Raw genomic sequence first — 20,404 nt, 5'->3', positions numbered from 1 at the left:
AACTAGCCCATTAGTGACCATGTAAACACTATTGTAAAAACCTATCTAGTTCAATAATGCCTGTTGGGGAAGGAAATCTGCCATTCTTACCTGATCTGACCAATCTGTGATTCTGAACCACAACAATGTGGTTGATTCTTAACTGTCCTTGTGCTATTAGGAATAGGTATTAAACTTATAAAATTAATAATTAGAAGCATGGGTGTAGAAGCTGGTAATGTCAGAACATTTGAGATAGAATGGAATAGAAACCTTGCACTGTAGAATGTAATAGGACAAGAGGAAGAGTGATCAAGGTTGCTGTGGGAGAAACTGAACGTTTAGTGGATATTGGTCAATGGCTTACAACTGAAAGAGAAATAGAGAAGAGTCTGTCGTGGCCTGTTCACGTCAAGGGAAATGAAGAAACATGGGAAATTAGTTGAGTTTTAATAGTCTGCAAGGTACAAGTCTTGACAAGGAGTTGTAAAGATGTAGGCAAAGGGTTGTTGAAGTGTAGGGCTATCTAAAAATAAAAATAATATAATATAAAAGTTACTCCATTTTGTCCTTCCTTTAAAAGGTAAGTATGTAGTTGTCTTTTAAATAAGATTAGCTTAATAATTTGTACCTGGCCTCATCTTTCAAAGGTTATAGTCCATCTTTTGAAAGACTGAAGCATGAGTTGTAAAGACACTATATCCAGTTCTGATCAGAAATGATTTCCATTGTTATGCCTTCTGAGTTACATCATATATTCAAGGGCTGCTGTATATTTAGCTATAAGATGAAGGCTATTTACAGATTAATATCATTGAACTCTAATAACTAAGACATATTTATAATTTATGTAATAACCACAAAGAACAGCACCTTGAGATAATCTCAACTTGTAAGCTCCTAGTAATCAATTATTTCAGGAACTTGTCTGTGTTCTGTGGCTATATTAAATATTGAATCTTGTTTGGCTTGTTTCACAGATCCAGTGTGTGTTACAGGATGTTGGATCCAACGTAGCTACTCCCATTTCTTCTGCACGAGAGAGCCATCTTAGTAAGGAATTTAAAGGAATTCAATTAAGGCTGCAATAATTTAGTTCCCTTGCTCCTACAGAACCCTTGTTTGTCCTTTGCATCTGCTCCTCTAGATGCAGACTATCTGATTCATAGTGAACAGGCTGAATATTGACTACTGCTGAACTAAATCAGCAGCACTTGGTGGAACCTGTGAACATTCGATCCATTTGTAATATTTCCTCCTTCACATCGAAAAATAAATCTTCACTATTGTCTGGTGATGAGCTAAAAGTGGGAGTGTTCTCTGTGGGAATCATAACAGAATGTCAATCCTTATATATGGTATTGTTACCTCAAGGCTCTAAAGTGTCAAGAGATAGGCTAATGTTGCCAGGGGCACAAGATGGCATGAGAACAGAGTGAAATCCCTATTGTAGAGAGCTGAGATTCGGTCACACACTATTGATGGTCAGTCAGTCTTGCATCTGATGTGGCGCCATTATTGATGTTTCCACAATGCATGATTTTATGTCAGTGTATCACTGGTAACCAGAATTATATATACGGTTTACACAGATCTTTGTTCAGAGGATTCTTTAATGTACGTAAAAATGTTGATTTATCCTTTGTGTGTTTGTATTAGAGAGAACAGCATTTAGTGAAAAGCCAGTGATTGAACTGGAGAACTGGATTGATCGATATACAAAGCAGCTCCCACCTCTCTCGAATTTCATCTTGCCAGTACGTATATCATAGGATTCTCCCCTGTCACATGTATTCTCAAATCCTATATTCCATGACACATCAAGCTACAAATTTACTTTTTGGAACAAGGTATCATCACCTCAAGGTATCTGACAAATTGGACTATGGATGGAGGGTAAAATGCATGCTGAAACACTATTTCTACATCAGTTATACTTACCACAAAACTAGATTTAAATAAAAGATATATATTGGCAATTTTGGAGAAGTTTTGTAGCTCAGGTTGATAAATATTTAAGTTAGCTCGCTGAGCTTGAAGGTTTGTTTTCAGATGTTTCGTCACCGTGCTAGGTAACGTCATCAGTGAGAGTCTCTGGTGAAGTGCTGGTGGTATGTCCCGCCTCTATCTTTATAGGTCTTGGTTTCTTAAGGTGGATGATGTCATTTCTGGTTCTTTTTTATGAAGGAAGGTAGATAGGATCTAAATCGATGTGTTTATTGATGGAGTTCTGGTTAGAAAGCAATGCCTCTAAGAATTCTCGTGCGTGTCTTTGTTTCACTTGTCCTAGGATGTGTGTGTTGCCCCAGTCAAAGTGGTGTCCCCCTTTGTATGTATAGAAACTAGTCATAGTGGGTCGTGTTTTTTGGTGACTACTTGGTATTCATGTATTCTGGTGGCAAGTTTCCTACTAGTTTGTCCGATGTAGTGTTCTTTTAACAGTTCTTGCAAGGTATCTTGTGAATTACATTAGTTTTGCTGGTGATATCTAATGGATCTTTTAGGTTCATTAAATCGCTGTTAAAGTGTGTTGGTAGATTTGCAGGCTACCATCATGCCAAGGGGTTGGAGTAGTATGGAAGTCATTTCTGATATGTCTTTGTAAGGTAATGTGGCTATAGGTTTTGGTTGTGTTGTTTCTGAGGAACCATTATCGCACCTGCAGACAAGGGATGCACGACTGTTTTGAAAAAAAAATCAGACTATCTTAAAAAGACAAATGCTCTGCTTGCAGCTTCTGACCCTTACCAGCAGGTGGTGGTAGACTTGACCCCATAGCTATTAAACAGCAGCTTGTATTTTTCAACAGGACTTAAAAATCAGGAGAATTAAACAGGACAGACTTCCAAAACCTGAAACCAGATGGATCCAACACACCATGTATCTATGGATTACCAAAAATACACAAACCTTGGGCCCCCTTTAGACCCATAGTCTCCCTACCTGGTACACCAACTTACAGACTAGCCAAAGAACTCCACCAAAAACTAAAACAACTAACTGAAGATTCACGCCACTCCTTTCACTCCACCCAGGAACTGCTGAACACCAAAGACACCAAGACAGAAGAGGACGAAATAATGGCCTCCTTTGACGTTACAGCTCTTTTCATATCCATGAACATCAACCTGGCCAAAGAAACACTGGGATCACTACTAGGGAAACCAGGACCACAAACACCAGTCAGCATCATCATCAGCAAAGACAACATCCTCAAGCCAGTGGACCTGTGCCTCACCACCCACTTCATATTCAATAACAAAACCTACAGACAAGTCAGCGGAACACCTATGTGATCACCAATATCAGGGCTCATAGCAGAAGCAGTAATGCAGAGACTTGAACAAGCTGCCCTCCCATCTATTCAGCCCAAATTTTGGGTCCGCTATGTAGATGACACCTTTGTCATCACAAAACGGAACAAATTAGAGGAATTATACAACACCATCAACAATTTCCTGACCGGCATAAAATTCACAAAAGAGAAGGAAAATGACAACAAACTCCCATTCCTAGACGTTACTGTTGAACGTACAGTCATCGGAGAGCTTCAAACATGCGTCTACAGAAAAACAATACACATGGACCAAATACTTAACTTCAAAAGCAACATCCCAACACCCATATCAAGACATTATTTCAATGAGTTACATCACACTGCAGCACCCAAGAACTACAAAAAGCAGAAGAAAAATATCTATAACGCTTTCAAGAAAAATGGGCATCCAATAAACACAATCCACTGATTCCTTAGAAACAAACTCAAACAGGCAGACACAACACAATCAAAAACTGTAGCCATGTTACCTTACATCAAAGACATATCAGAAATGACTTCCAGGCTGCTCAGACCCATTGGCATCATGGTAGCCCACAAATCTACCAACACACCTAAGCAGCGACTAATGAACCTAAAGTATCCATCAGATACCACCAGCAAAACTAACGTAATTTACAAGATACCTTGCAACAACTGTTTAAAAAACACTACATCGGGCAAACTAGCAGGAAACATGCCACCAGGGTACACGAACACCAAGTGGCCACCAAAAGACACGACCCATTATGACTAGTTTCTATACATACGGACAAAGGAGGACACCACACACATCCTAGGAGAGGTGAATCAAAGATACGCACGAGAATTCTTAGAAGCATGGTATTCTAACCAGAACTCCATCAATAAACACAACGATTTAGACCCTATTTACCTTCCTTCGTAAAGAAAGAACCTGAATGACATCACCCACCTTAAGAAACCAAGACCTATAAAGAGAGAGATGGGACATAGCACCAGTGTTTCACCAGAGACCTTCACTGATGATGTTACCTAGTATAGTGATGAAACATCTGAAAATAAACCTGAAAGCTCATACTTAAAAGATATGTATTTTTTCTGTTGGTTCATGTAGCCTTCAAAACAAGGCAGTTCCAAGAGTGCCCTTAAATCTTGTCAATAGAATTTCAAATGTCTGTGGATTTGTTTCCCAGTAATAACAAGCAGTGTATCTGGCCGTCATAGTGCATCAGTACAATTATGTAAGCTTTGTATTGTCATTGGATAGATACCATTGGGACCTGATAGACCTCTGGGAGAATTTGCTTTCTAGGTGTGACCATTTATCTTTCACAAAGATGAAACAAACACTGGCACAGGCCTGGTAGAAAATAATCTCTCCCTCCTTTTATTTATCCCCACTCACCTTGTATGGAGAAATCCAAATTTATGAATTTTCTATCTTAAAAACACTGAAAGAGAATGATATTTTGAAATTTCATGTGAATTGCATGACAAATTGACAAAAAACATGTTAGTTCTTCAAAGACTGTATTTGATGATCTTATTTCAAACTGAAATGTATTTCTTCAGCTCAAATTCTACTTTTACATTTTTATTTATCAACTAATGAATCTGTACCCTTGATAACTTGACCATGCTCAGGTATTGGACTTATAATTTTAATCCTTCTCTGGCAAGAGTATTCATTGTGCTAAAAGGTGATGCTGCAATTCCCTCTGACTAAAGCTATGTGCTTACTCGTGATTACTTGTCCTCCGCGGAACAAAGGCTACTACAATAGTTTCTTTTTCTTTTGCAGTCAGGAGGAAAATGCAGTGCAAGCTTGCACCTGGCACGAGCAATTTGTCGTAGGGCAGAGAGGGGGTAAGTTAATGAACAGCATCTTCATTTTACAATAGTATTGTCTCAGTGTGTGTTACTACTATTTTGCATTTAGACAAATAGCGCTGATAATCAGAATGTAATTGAAAAGAGGTCTGGATGTAATTACTGTATAACTACTAGCATTATATAAAACCACCTTGCATGGGCAGTTCCAATCCTTTCAAGTGACCTCATTCTTGCTTAAAAAAAAGTGTGAAATTGAGATTTACTTGGAAAGAGTCCAGGCTTTGTGAAGTTTAATAATCACAGCTGACATAGATATAAACAGTTATCGGTGAAGCCTCAAAAATGAACTTTATCCAACAAACCTTCCTCCAGTGTCTACTTCTGAAGCAACTAAGTAGGTCTGACAGCATCTGTGAACAAAGAAACCAAGTTAATTTTCGAGCTGATGATTATTTTTTTAAGTCTGATGATTTTCTTTTGAGTCATATTGGATTCAATGTTAACTTTGATTCTCTGTCTCCATAAGTGATGCCAGACCGGAATTTCTCCAGCACATTGTTTTTATTTCAGATCTCCAGCAACTGCAGTACATTGCTTTTATAATACATTTGAAGAATGATCTTTGGATGTGATAAACACATAAAAAGCAGGCCATACCACCGATGCTTCACCAGAGGCTCACTGATGAGGTTTCCTAGTATGGTGACAAAAAGTCTGATAACAAATCTTCTGGCTCAGTGAGCAAACTTACATTCAGATCTTTGTGATAGTAAAGAGCTTCTTGATTGAATCCTGAATTAAACTCTCTGCCTTCAGAAATTTTCAGACCCTATCCCTTTAAAACCAGATTACTAATTCATTTCTATAATTTTATCCCTGCATAATACTTGAGCCAATTTAACATGTAAGCTAGCAACTCCTGCATTTGGTGTGGTGTGGTTGACTAGCAAATGCTATCAGCACTAAAACGGCCTGATGCATGAAGCATTCAATAGTCGCTACCAAACTATATTTCAAACAAAAAACATCTGCTTGATCCTCCTGCTTAAACAAAGATTTTCTTTCTCCCTGAGGTAGTTTATTTCTGTTCAATGATTGTTGACAAAGTGAGTGACCATGCCAAGCAAGATGCCAAATGAAGACTGGAGTCTCCTGTTGGGCACCAGGGAGAAATCAGAAGGGAAAGGTTTAGACTTGCTGACTTCATTCTACTCCATTATCTGTTCTTGTCCATTAAATTTGATCCAACCCCTTAATCTTTCACATTTTTTTGCGTTTTGGCAGTGGTCATTGGAGACTGATAGACCACCCAGGAGGAGATGATGTCTTCTTGACTTTTATCCTAAGGCTTAACAAATGATTATGGGATTAAAAATAAAGGGACGCCTGCCAGAAATTCCAAATTAAAAATAAAACCCATTTCAAAATCTTGAGTGCTTTTAGAGTTCATACTAACCTGCTGTTTACCTATTCATTTGCCTTTATCAGCATTTTCCGCATTGTACAAGCTGGAGAAGCTGACCAGAATGCTGCAAGATACCTCAACAGGTAGGGTTAGGTTTAAGTTATTGAAGTTGTTAATGTAAAGCTCGACCCAACTGAGTTGTTCTGGACTGGTAAATGAACATCAGGAAAAGCATATATTCCTACTAAAATGAAAGTAATACTGCAGATGATGAGTGGCTCCCGCTTAATCCTTACTCAATAAGGTTGCATGTTAAGGGGGGGGGAGAATGAGTAAATTATGATTCATAGTATTTTATATACAGGTTGGTAATGAACACAAAGTATAAAATTTCCAGTGTCCGGGATTCCAAAGCAGTTCAGAGTAAAGCTTGTTTTATGCTGCTCAGCACATACTTTAACCATACGGTGTATCTACTGATCAGTGTGAATTTTTCTTCCCAAATTAGTGCCTCTTTGAGCAAAGGTGCTTGTTATTTTAAGATTTTCTTTGTATAGACATTTGGCCAATAGATGGGTAGGCTTGAGAATGTCTTGACATTCTTTTGGTTGAGTTATTCAACTAGCCATTGTCAGCTAGGCAGCAGAAGCATTTTATTTGGATTATTTGTATGCTAGCTGTTAATTGTTATTCAATGTCTCATGCTGGAAATGTGTGGGGCATTGGTTGAGAATATGGACAGCACAGTGGTGAAGCTGTCCAGAATGAAACAGTAGTATGATTGCATATTCAATAACTGGAAGGATAATATGCTGGGAGCGTTTGAGCATTTTCTAGAGGAAGACAAAAGATATGGGATATTATTAGATTTAATAGTAAAATCAATTGAAGTTCAACAAAGCACTTGTTAAATAACTACTTTACTTAGAGATATTACCTACTTAGGTAAAGTTTGGAAAGTAGTTCAATCATCATATTTGTCAACAATGATAAGTCCTTGGTCACAGAATTATAGCTTTATCGTCACTGTAAAGTATTATAGATCATGAACCTCCGGTTTTCCTTTTTCTTCATAGGTTAAGTGATTACCTGTTCACGTTGGCAAGGTATGCTGCTATGAAAGAAGGGAAAAGGGAGCAAATTTACAAGAGGCCAAATATGAACTAGATTAATGTTGTCCTAATTCCACCTGAAATGAAGATGGGTGATCCCTTTGTCAGCTGATTTATTAGACATATTACAGTTTATATTTTTAAATCCTTGTATTGGTAGCAATGCTATCTTCTTTGAATTTCAATTTCAGGCAAGATTGTCTTCATTTGTGGGAGAAATGAGTTGGTTTGCTCTTTAATTTTCCATTGCAGGTGATGGCAAAAAGTGATTTTTTTTCTGTTTCATATTTTTCATAGCTTAATTACACTTTCAGACACTTGTGGCATGGTGGTTATATCCCTGTCTCTGGGTCAGGAGGCTAGGGAAAAAGTCCTATATGCTTCAGAGGTGCGTTATAACATGTCTAAACAGATCAATTTAAAAATACCTACAAATACAGCTATCTTTGGTCTGTACTTCTGGATGGACAAAACATTTTGATGGAAATCTAGGCACAGTACACTGTATACTCTGGGGATTCTAATGCTGACTTCAGATTACCTTGGGTTCATCGTTGCCTAGTATGATCAGGACATTTCCCATCTATTAATGAAATGTATTGACAGCTGCCTTCTTCTGAGAAGAACTGCATTTGTCTTTTTCCCAAAAATATTATTTTTCTGTGCCTAACCAGAAGTGCAAAGAAGGAACAATGTATACCTATCAAACAAGTAGAGAAAATGACCTACTTCCAGAAGTTTTGAGGCAGGACTATTCTTCTCACCGTGTGGCAAATTAAACGTTTGTTCTACTAACATGTATGAAATGAGGTATTAAAATTAGGAATTTTTTTTTGTTTTACAATGCATAGAAGCATTGTGCATATTTTTTATAAACATCAATTTGGCTTAAAAACAGAAAGGGCTAAGAAACCCATTTGACCCATTTGTACCTGAAAGAAAGCCAGATGACATCTGAGTTCTCTACTCAGCTGCTGTACAGTTTTTATTTTTGCAGATATTCTAGATACTGTTTCCGACTGTGTAATCAGTGTTGTTAAGTGATTATTTTCATCAATTCATTACAGAAAATAAAGCCTTTTAGGATGAATTTAGTTATTTGTGTTGAGCTGAGGGGGCTAAAAATGCATTATAAATAGTTATTGAAGAAATCAGTGAGTATATTTTTAATTTGATGAAAAGGAGTACTGTGCAGTTTTACAGCAGCACTGGCTAAATGCCATTTGTTAGCCAAAAAAAAATTAGATGGTGTATAATTTTACAACACATTAAGAAATTGTTATTGCTTTCTTAACCCTTTCAATGTCATTCTCTACTCTAGCTGTCATCTCCGATTTTTCCTCGGTTGCATAACAGAAGTAGGCTATATCCCCTTCCAAATTGCTTTGCTGCTAACTTAAATCATGGCTGATCTTTGCCCCATATCCTCTCATTTATTTTTTAGATAATTTTAGTTCTAAAAGTAACTTGACCTATGGGGAAAGTGTCCCAAAATTCCACCACCCCCTATGTTTAAGTGTTTCTTGAAATGTTTAGCTGTATGTTAAAGGAGATAATATCTAAACGTTAGATGAAGCATTGTTGCATAGACTAGACTTTTACTTTGGTATATTGATGATTAAATCTTAATTATATTACCTCTTATGATGGAAGATGAATAAAGGGATTATTTTTAAATCTCAATAAGTGGTTATAATCATTGAGACAGGCTATTTAGCAGTAATATCATGGAACTATTCACACAATGGATGTTAAAAGTTCGGAACTTTCTCCTCCCATGCACTCATGCGGTTATCGAACATGAATAGAGTTTTCTTAGGCCAGGATCTTAAAGTATATTGAACCAATGGAAGTCGATAGATTAAAGATAAATCAACCATGATTTGATTATATGCTAGAACAGGCTCAGAGTTGAATGGCTGCCTCCAGTTCCTGCAGATAAATATGTAATTCTTTATTTATATGGATATAAATACAGCATAATCACTCAAAATCTGATATACTTCAACCATTTTAGCCTCTACCCATGTCCAATCCAAAACAAACTTCACATAGATTAAAAGGCTATATCATATAAAATTGTATTCATGAAATCCAATGTTTTTTCAAGTCAATAGAGGATAGTTAGTAATAAAATTTTATGAGAACATGGTTTTCAACAGCTTTTAAAGCAAGACTCAGCACAAGAGTGAAATTCTTGACAGTTCAGTGACTTCTAATAGATTGCAAGTTAAGAGATCTCACTGGCAAGAATATGGCGACATCCAATTAAGTGAAAAGAAATGGGATTAATGGGAAAATTCTTGAAAGATCAGATCAGAAAATGAATATTTGTCAAGTTACTAACTTCCTGACTCTCCAATGCCAGTCTATTCTACAGATAAGGTGGCAGGAATGTGATGGAACAGTCCTGAATTGCACTAGAGTGCAGCAGCTTCAACACTCAAGTAGTTTTGGCATCATCCAAGACAAAGCAACCTGTTTAATTGATACCCTGTTGGTAGTCATAAACATTCAATTCCTTCCTACCCATGCACTTTGCTGGTATCACAGTTTTACAGCACAGAAACAGGCCCTTCGGTCTAACCAGTCCGTCTCAACCATTACTCCAAACTAGTCTCGTCTGCCTGCGCTTGGCCGATATATCTCCAAACATTTATTGATGTACTTATCTAAACGTCTTCTGAACATTTTAACTGTAACCACATCCACCACTTCCTCTAGAAGATCATTCCACATACAAACCATTGTTTGAAAAAAGTTGCTCCTCATGTTTTTTGTAAAAAGCTTTCTCCTCTCACCTTAAATAATGCCCCAGAGTCTTGAAATCCCCCACCTTAGGGAAAAAGGCCTTTGGTATTCATCTTATCCATGCTATTGATTTTATAAGCTTCTCTGTATTCACTCCTCAATCTCCTATGCTCCAGTGAAAAGGTCTCAGCCCCTTATAACTCAAATCCCTCCATTCCCAGCAACATCCTTGTAAATCTTCTGAGCTCTCTCCATCTTAATAATCAGTACAAGCTACAAGAGACATTTTAGTAACTTGCCATGGTCTGACACTCCTGCCTGGAAGGAAGAGGGCTGGATGTAGAAAGTCAGAGCTGAAAATGTGTTGCTGGAAAAGCGCAGCAGGTCAGGCAGCATCCAAGGAGCAGGAGAATCGACGTTTTGGGCATGAGCCCTTATTCAGGAATCCTGAAGGGCTCATGCCCGAAACGTCGATTCTCCTGCTCCTTGACCTGCTGTGCTTTTCCAGCAACACATTTTCAGCTCTGATTTTTTTAACTCCAGCATCTGCAGTCCTCACTTTCTCCTGGATGCAGAAAGTTTCTGTTTAAATAATATTGTTCACTATCTTCCTGGAGGCAGCCAATTAAGAAGCCATCTCCAAAATCTCTTTCCAAATAATTATAACAGGTGGCTGCAGAATCAAGAAACACATTCAGCACAGCCTGTAGATATAACCACGGGCCTTCATAATATGCAACAGCCCTGGCAGCAATACAATGGAGGCACTGAGGAGGAAAAGGCTCCATGAATTATGATGTTGCAGAAATGGCATACCTTCTGCTTGGCAGATCTTAAGAATCACTGCCAATAAATGATTGATTAAATTGTTCCATGGTTCAGACCACCCATTGTGACGTCACCTCCAATGCATTATCAGTTTCCTGATGTGTTGGGGACCCTTGCAAAGCAGGAAACATGTTTCCATGAAAATGACTTACTTCAGGTCTCGACTATCTTAATGTTTGTCTCCCAGAAGTAGGAACTATTCTGTGACCACATCACTATTTCTTACCAAAAGAAGTAATTCTCACCTACGATTTTGAAGTGATGAAGCATGTGTTGTTTTAATCTCAGTGCTATTGTCAGTTTTGCAGTGTATTTAACATTGATAAATCTAGAGACTCAAACACATTCTGAATTAAATTGGGAAGTAAGATTTTTTTTAATGGCATCAATGGATAAACCGGTTTAAAATATAAGGGTACAATCAATGCCCAAGAAATTCACTTAGGTTAATCATAACTTACTTCAGTGAACTGTATAGTAAACTTTTCTAACTTGTTATTCAAAATAATTTGCTAATATTACCGTCTCATCTCCCAAGACCACGCAATTGTCAAATTCCATGTGCATCAAAATGCCTTTTAAAAAAAGTTATTTTATATTAAATATTCACTACTTAGTACAAATTATAAATAATTTAAAACAAAATCCAAACTTGGGATTTGGATAATTAACTTTCTCCATTCAAATACTTGTGATTTAGCACCCTGCCAACATTCTCTGTACAGTTCCACATCATCCAGACTTAATATAGCAAAGCAGGAAAAATAAAACTGACTTAATATAATATTGTTCCAAAAGTCCAATGGTTACACAGGAAGTCAAATGTTAGAATTTGCATTTTCACAAATAACAAGGTGGGGTGGGGTGTGAAAATAAAAGATGTTTGTTCGTTAGTGACTTGATCATTTGCACCAGTTCACTGATCACTTGCATTGATTCATGACTCATTCTACAATTATAAATAACATATTGGTTCGGCTGATCCAGTCAGTGCTGTGATTGAGGGTTGAGTGATTGAGGAAGTAAGCAGGGAACCAAATAGAAACAACTTTGCCAAAACTACTGTACCAAACAACACATGAATTCTAGAACTGCCATCCCTTTCAGCTTTCATAATATGCACCTCCTGTCCTTTGAAGAACATCTGCTAAAGTAGTTTTCAGTACATTTCATATTCATATGATAGTAAACAATTAGTAAAATGTAGAAACTCTACAATATTTCTTCACAGTATTCTTTGAAGAATCTATAACATTGTAAGCCTGGATAGTTTTTTTGAGAGAAGTGTTAATGAATTTTTAAAATATTAGACAATGTACATTGAGATAAAGCTGGACTTTGGATACTGTGATTCAATCAGCCCATACCTCTCAGGAGGTGGTCTGTTTTAACTATATTTTGATTCATTGAGAGGTCCATATTGGTGATGGATTTCTATGTATGCCCCTTCAGAGAAATGAATCTAAGAGAAGTTGAAAGCCTTGGCCACTCAGCTTTACCATCATGGTCTTGATATCCAAATGATTCATAGCTGTTGGTGAGCCACTGTTTATATTTCTTTGAGCGACAAGAGTTTTCTGATCCCAGCAGTCCTGGACTTCACAAAAGGTGCATTCACACCCATTTCTTTGTGATTGGTGATTAGGAGAGTTCAAATCCAGTGTTCATACTGATTGCATAGCGGAGCTTCTCTCGCAGAATGCTCTTTTTACTGTAGTTAGGTAGTTTGAGGAGGTTAAAGCAAGTGGAAGAGGTTGGCAGCCGACCACCTGGCTCCTTTTTACGAATAGTAAAGAAACCCCGAAGCACACTTCCCAGTGTATCTCCAGTGTCCTGAAATACAAAGACATCTTAAATCCTAAACCATGACTTCCCATAAAGAAATAAGACATTTCTGGCTCCATTCAAAAATATTGCTTGTGATATAGGTGTCCTACTTACTGGTATTTAATCCCTGTTGTGTTAAATTTATAGATCTCAGCTAAAACTATAATAATGTTGCTAAAATCAGCTTTTCTGCACCTTAGAGTGATCAATGACATTGCACACATCCATTATTGGACATGGTTACAGTGTCCTGCATAGTTGAACAAATATGATAACACTCACTATTTGAGCTCACAGCTGAAGCAAGATGATTCAGGTGAGATAGAGAACCCATAGTTGTTTTGGGAACTGTACCCCAGAATAAACCACCATCTTCAAAAGGCCTCGTGTGTGGAGGACGGAGTCTAATGGAGAAAGAAATGGTCTTACCTGATCATCTGACACCTCCACACAGCGAATGGAGAAGGGAGGCTTCAGGTATGCAAAACCCAGGAGTGGTGGCCGAGAGCAGCTTGTGACAAACTGGAATGAGGGAGATGAGAAGAAATAAAGCCTCTGTTAGTTCTGCAGCTTTTACCTAAAGGAAAGATACATTCCAAGCTGCAGCTAAGGCAATCCTTGGAAACTCCCCAGTCACAGACATTGGCAAAGGATTCAATCTACATTTTTCCAGCAGTTATTACTTCTACTGAATCTGTACTGCCAGTGAGGAGCTGGAAGGAGAAAGAGTGGTGCATTTAGAATTGAGCCATCACTTTTAAACTCTGCTAATATAGTCTGCTGTAAAATGTAGAGCGAGAGTGAGTCATAAAGATGTACAGCATGGAAGCAGACCCTTCGGTCCAACTCATCCATGCCGACCAGATATCCCAATCTAATCTAGTCCCATTTGCCAGCACTTGGCCCATATCCCTTTAAACTCCTCCTATTCATATACCCATCCAGATGCCTTTTAAATACTGTAATTATACCAGCCTCCACCACTTTCCTCTGGCAACTCATTCCATACACACACCACCCTGTGTGAAAAAGGCACCCCTCTCACCCTAAACCTATGCCCTCTAGTTTTGGATTCCCCACCCCAGGGAAACGACTTTGTCTATTTAGAGTCGAGAGTGTGTGTTGCTGAAAAAAGCACAGCAGGTCAGGCAGCATCCGAGGTGCAGGAGAATCAGTGTTTCGGACCAGAGCCCTTCATCAGGAATGTGTGCTTTTCCAGCAATACACTTTCGACTCTGATCTCCAGCATCTGCAGACCTCACTTTCACCTTGTCTATTTATCCTATCCATACTCATGATTTTAAAAACCTCTACGAGATCACCCCTCAGCCTTCGACGCTCCTGGGAAAACAGCCCCATCCTATTCAGCCTCTCCCTGTAGCTCAAATCCTGCAACATCCTTGTAAATCTTTTCTGAACCCTTTCAAGTTTCACAATATCATTCTGATAGGACGGAGACCAGAATTCCAACAGTGGCCTAACCAATGTCCTGTGCAGCTGCAACATACTCTGACCAATAAAGGAAAGCATACCAAACGCCGCCTTCACTATCCTATCTACCTGCATTAAGTGTATAAGACCTGCTAAGATTTACTTTCCCAAAATGCAGCACCTCTCATTTATCTAAACTCCATCTGCCACTCCTCAACCCATTGGCCCATCTGATCAAGGTCCCATTGTAATCAGAGGTAACCTTCTTCGCTGACCACTACACCTCCAATTTTGGTGCCATCAGCAAACTTACTAACTATACCTCTTATGCTCACATCCAAATCATTTATTTAAATGATGAAAAGTAGTGGACCCAGTACTGATCTTTGTGGCACTCCACTGGTCACAGGCCTCCAGTCTGAAAAACAACCCTCCACCACACCCTCTATCTTGTACCTTTAATCTAGTTCTGTACCCAAATGGCTAGTTCTCCCTGTATTCCATGAGATCTAACCTTGCTAACCAGTCTCCCATGGGAAGCCAGAGAGAGAGAGAGACCTTGCTAATCAGTCTCCCATGGGAAACCAGAGAGAGAGAGAGAGAGAGAGAGAGAGTAAATAAATACACTTATCAATGCACAGAACAGCAGCCTATTTGGTCAGCAGGTTATTATTTCCTGTGCTCAATATGGTCATCTCTGCATGTAAATGGCTCCAGCTTAACTTTCAAAGTTTTAATAATAATGATTTTTTTTTAATTTACTACAGTAAATTGCCTTTATAGAATAGCAATACTGGTCAAATCAATTGTAGATTCAAGCTCATATAAGGTAAGTGAAGGGAATCACAGCCTTCACAGAAACCTGTGCAAGATACAACACTTGCATGGAATTTGGCTATCATGGAATTTAAAAGGTTTATATGAATATATTTTTGTTGATGTTGATTGGGATTGAACAACAGAACCAAATTTAGCTCTTTGCCATGATATTGGTCTAGTTAGAACACTGACATACTGAACTTAGACCATGATCATATCAATTGTAGTCAATTTTGAATTTCAGAATATCAACCCTTATTCAAAAGCAAGACATCTTGTAGAATAAATAGGTTCTAAAAGAGAAAAATAGAGTAGTTATCAGAGGAGGAAGCTGAAGAGAGACTAAGGAAAGAATTTTAAAATGACACTAAGATCCACTAACCTTAAGAAACATGGCTCGTTCTTCTGCTGTGAAGTCACGAGCCAAGATATCCCAGAGCCATGTGATCACACGGTGACTACCATGAAAACCACCATAATACACAGTATGCTTCCTGTACAGGGAAGAACAGCAATCATTACACATGGACCAGAAGTAATCCTCAAATAAATCACAATTCATTTATTCACAAAATTACATGATTTTAAACTACTGGTCTCCTGTGGCACTTCCCACAATAATTCAGGACACTGAATTTTTCCAAGCATGCATCAGTATTCCAGCTGCAGATACAAAGGGTTTCACAAAGAAAAATGATAAGCAAATAAGCAGCACATTCCTCTTTCCAAAAGTGATATTAAAAACAAATTGTCTCCAATTTACTTAAAAGTCTCTTCAGTGTCTTACTTAAGATCCTCCAGATCGATTTCTGCATTGTCTCCAGCAATTAAGCGTTGCACTTCTGGAGTTGAGAACATGCGGAGCCATTCTGGGTTAATGATGGATCGGAATCCTCGGATGAAAGCAATCGTCTGGTCCTTAATCTGAGTGTGCATTCGGAAGTGAGCCATTAGGTGGATGTAACTGATTCTGTTGGTAGATGGCAAAAACTTAAGCCTTTTTTTAAGTATTAAACCAGCTATTCAACCTTCCAAAAACATGCATGTTTGGTACTGCAAACACTTCAAAATGGAAGAGCAGAAGAATTGAATGGCTGTGTTAGCACAAAATAGCATAGTACTGGCTACAACAGCAACTAATGAAACTGCAATTACTCAATTACTGGGAATTTGGAATTATTTGAAAAATGTTGGGAAGGCATAACAAGGCAGTCAGCAACAAGACAAAGGCAAGTTGATGTTATGGGTTTAATGATACAGTTTGACATCTATAAGCATCTGTATCAGCTTTCATGTAGAATTAAAAAGAATACATTTGGTGCATAGGATGAACTGTACTAAGAATATGCATATCCCAATTTGATTCTGATGATTGCTCGAATGACAATCATTTGGAAAACAAGGCATGAATTTCCCAAAGCTTCAAATGTGCTGCAATTAGCCTGAACTGGACACAATAGAAAACATCTGTTCATGCACAGGTACTGCTCAGTCAGCTGATGTTGCAGGAGGATTGTCAGTATGTTACAGATATGAAAACAGACCGCACTACCATCGAGGGCACATGTCCAAAAATGCAGCTCCTCACCCTCCAAAACTGTCTGGAATAAGGAAAGGGTGTAAAGCCTACTGAACTATTGTACCCAGAGCCAAAGTATAATCAAAGAATTCTCACGTACAGTTGGTTCGACTATATCGCGTCTTTCTTCAAAGCAAATTGGCTTTATCATGATTCATTAGGTTACATGGTGTGGCTTTTGCGTGATTTTATAATGTGTGATCGTGTGAAAACAGAACTATCCCATTATATCAAATCCGACTGTACACCCTACCTCCACCTAACCCCATCCCCCAGGAGGGGAAACTACATTTGAAAAGCAAGATACAGTTTGAAATGTGAAACAGGGTTGACAAACACTGCTCCTGAAGAAATTCACTCCAAATTGCATTTGGCCAAAGACGTACTTACTTATTTTCATTGGTGACCCCAATAGTCTTCCCACCAGGCACCAGCTCATGGCAAACAAGCTGTTGAATTAAAAACAAAATGAAACTGATTCGAATGCAAAGTCAGGATGTTACCAAGCTGTACAGCAATAATAAAGCTGAGTAAATAGTGTAGTGAATTTACTGAGTGTTACTGGCCAACATTTCCACAGACCCTGCTTAAATCTTGTAGTACTTGCCCCACGTTATACGAGTAATCTCAAAGCAGTGTTGTTGAGCAGCAATTAGAAGCATGTACTTCATCTAATCCAAAGGCAGACAGGCCATTAACAGTACCCAGGAAACAGGAGGTATTCTGACAATGATTGGAGAGTAAACCCAGTAAGTTCTGGGTATGTGTGTTCACCAGATATTTATCCATCACAGATGCATTAACACCAGGGGTTGAAACAAGATAGCCAAGACTCATTAATAAATTAACTGGTTAACAGTCAAGATTAATGTGAAATCGATTTACATTTCCAACCTACTAGTTTTACCTACAGAATCAGAAAAGGTAGAAAATTGCTGGGTAATAATAAACTAAAAGGTTGAATTGTTCATAGATTTTACATTGCATTTGATCTAAAACTTTATTTTTGCTCCAGATCATAGTACAGGTACAAAACTCAATGCCTGGTTCTTAAGAAAGGACTCCACTAGTCCTACAGCAGATCGACATACCATGGATAGTTTATAGCCCAGGTACAATGGACTTTATGCTGATTACTTATCTGTAAACTGTGACAGCATTACCTGACCCATAACATCCTCATCATAGGATAATGTCAAACCAAGGTCACCAATGTCCCCATCATATCGCTGCAAAGAAAAATATAAATACAATCACTACTTTAACAGATTCTGTTCTAATTGTCCTTGAGAAGATGGTGGTGAGCTGCCATCTTGAACTACTGTAGTTCTACGTGCTTTAGGGAGACCCAGAGTGTTCTGGGTGCAATGATTCAAGATGGCAGCAAATCAATGTTGGAAGGTATAATAACCAATAAAACACTCAAGAATTCAGCTGGTACCAAAATTCATACAAGGTGAGTTACCAGAGAGAAACTGGCACCAGCCAATGTCATAATGGAACGATCATGATGTAATGCCTCCAAGTTCATCTTAGTAATTTCATATTATAAATGTGCAAAGTCTAAAAGTTCTGGAAGGGATCAGCAAAACATTATCTTACTTTCTCCTTTTGCCTTCATCTTTACTCTGAGGTCAGGTTTTACTCCAGACTGCTCTTTGGAATAAGTTGTAACAAATACAACTTCATGTTTTTTTAAAAAATGTGATGTTGACATCATGACAACAGTATCTTGGTAGATGACTTTAAGAACAGTGATGAGCAATATTCCCTCCTATTTTTCTTTAGTGTGAGACCCATTTGTTTCTTTGCATGGTATCTTTGATATTGCTGTATATGCATTCATCTTAAAAGGACTGCTGTTTGTAACACAGCCTATTTGTCCACATGCAACACATCCCTGATTGTTTTGTAGCTCACCCCACTAGTGCAGTTTAAAGTGAGTGTTCACAATTAGTGAATTCAAATATCTCAGGCAAAGCCAAATTTTATTTCCTGTCATGAGATTTCAAATAGGTCATTTGGAATGTGCCCTCATTAACTTCTACTTTTGATATGAAAACCTATACAATTAAAATTAGCTGGACAACTAGGATTTGTAAATTAGGCTACTTATGATCATTAAAAACTGCACAATAAGAATGGTTGATTGTAGTGGTTTAATTAAAACTTGCACTGATATAATGTCTTTAAAACATCTCCATTGCATCAGGCCTTAAAACTATATATTTGAGAAAGATGTGGGGAAATAGTGAAGAAAACATGAAAGCTTATAAAATGAAACAAAATCAAAAGATGAAAATAAAGAAGCAAAGGAAGATGCAGATGTGGAGGACACGGGGAAAAAAGGGCATGAAACAATACACTGAGCAGGTGATTCAATTACAGAGCTCTCTCAGTTCACAGGAATGTGTATACTTCCTCACTGCCAAACAAAATGCATGGCTAGCTTGCAATGCATATACTGTAATTCTGTAATAATTCTATAGTTATGCCATGTTAAATTCGTAAGTCTAGTTTACTCAAAGGGAACTCAAAATTGGACATCTGTGAGACACTGCTGACTAACAGCAGTACTTATGTAGGAGAATGTGGATATGAAAAATCTTACTAGGACTTATACACCTAATAGTAAGGTCCTAGGGAGTGTTGCTGATCAAAGAGACCTTGGAGTGCAGGTTCATAGCTCCTTGATAGTAGAGTCGCAGGTGTACATCTCTACGATTCTATGAAGCAAACTTAAACTACAATCAATTTCTCGGACATTGCATCACAAAAGACAAAGCAAAATAGCGTTCCTTCTACAAATTTCAGTTCCCATAATTACCTTTATGGAAGTAAGGTTTTTGTAGAACTCAGAGTCCAGGGACGGAAGTTCATCAATTGAGCTGTACAAAGCACTATGATGATGTCCAAGCACCTGACTGAGGAAGAAGGAAGCAAAAGGGACATCCACTACAATTCCCTGTAAGGGTGAAAAGAAAAAAGGGTACATTCGATTTGAATTGGAAATTTTTGTTCTCACTTCCCAAATACCATAGCCTTGCCTCATTAAGCCCTGCAACTGCTTCAAGCTCAATTTCGAGCCTACATCCTTCAGTCCTTGGAATTTGATGAAGAGTCACTGGACCAGAAACATTAATTCTGTTTTCTCCCAAAGATGCTGCCAGACCTGCTGAGTTTCTCCAGCAATTCCTGTTTTTGTTTCAGATCTCCAGCATTTGTGGTTCTTTGTTTTAAGACCATAAGACATAGGAGAGGAAGTAAGGCCATTCAGCCCATCGAGTCCACTCCGCCATTCAATCATGTGGAGCATTTCAACTCCACTTACCCGCATTCTCCCCGTAGCCCTTAATTCCTTGTGACATCAAGGAATCCTTGTGTCCTTGTTCCTATATCTCAATCCTATCATTGATTGCAGAAGAATTTTCCAAACTACTCTCCCTGCACATTCTGCTGAGCTAATTTTTGATCCTTCTTTAAAAAACATCCTGAAAACCTATTCCTTCAACTGTGACCTTAGTTGTAACTTTCACTGTTGC

General features: G+C 38.2%; 2 protein-coding genes across 5 annotated transcripts in view; one reads left to right on the top strand and one right to left on the bottom strand.

Moving 5' to 3' along the window:
- mmab (metabolism of cobalamin associated B) overlaps window positions 1-20,404 on the top strand; it is a 56,771-nt gene that overhangs the window by 10,522 nt on the left and 25,845 nt on the right. Inside the window, exons 5-9 of one of the 2 annotated variants that reach the window (XM_087999932.1) lie at window positions 960-1,032; window positions 1,639-1,736; window positions 5,079-5,143; window positions 6,599-6,658; window positions 7,592-9,271. In XM_087999932.1, coding sequence (XP_087856058.1) covers window positions 960-1,032; window positions 1,639-1,736; window positions 5,079-5,143; window positions 6,599-6,658; window positions 7,592-7,682 — 387 coding nt within the window. In that variant the 3' untranslated portion in view covers window positions 7,683-9,271. Of the gene's footprint in view, window positions 1-959; window positions 1,033-1,638; window positions 1,737-5,078; window positions 5,144-6,598; window positions 6,659-7,591; window positions 9,272-20,404 lie in introns of those variants that run through there. The other variant, XM_087999933.1, reaches the window with a different exon arrangement.
- The window catches only part of ube3b (ubiquitin protein ligase E3B), a 61,066-nt gene continuing 52,220 nt past the window's right edge, over window positions 11,559-20,404 (bottom strand). For 2 of the 3 annotated variants that reach the window (XM_043715495.2, XM_087999930.1), the window contains exons 22-28: window positions 19,690-19,827; window positions 18,026-18,091; window positions 17,253-17,311; window positions 16,071-16,253; window positions 15,666-15,777; window positions 13,463-13,555; window positions 11,559-13,039 (exon numbers count right to left, since the gene is read on the bottom strand). In XM_043715495.2, coding sequence (XP_043571430.2) covers window positions 12,848-13,039; window positions 13,463-13,555; window positions 15,666-15,777; window positions 16,071-16,253; window positions 17,253-17,311; window positions 18,026-18,091; window positions 19,690-19,827 — 843 coding nt within the window. In that variant the 3' untranslated portion in view covers window positions 11,559-12,847. Of the gene's footprint in view, window positions 13,040-13,462; window positions 13,556-15,665; window positions 15,778-16,070; window positions 16,254-17,252; window positions 17,675-18,025; window positions 18,092-19,689; window positions 19,828-20,404 lie in introns of those variants that run through there. The other variant, XM_087999931.1, reaches the window with a different exon arrangement.

This window comes from Chiloscyllium plagiosum, unplaced genomic scaffold, assembly GCF_037043375.1.
Source record: "Chiloscyllium plagiosum isolate Xiang-an unplaced genomic scaffold, Cpla_swu_hap1 HiC_scaffold_24, whole genome shotgun sequence".
Classification (NCBI taxonomy): domain Eukaryota; kingdom Metazoa; phylum Chordata; class Chondrichthyes; order Orectolobiformes; family Hemiscylliidae; genus Chiloscyllium; species Chiloscyllium plagiosum.
This window is presented reverse-complemented; position numbering and strand designations above follow the sequence as displayed.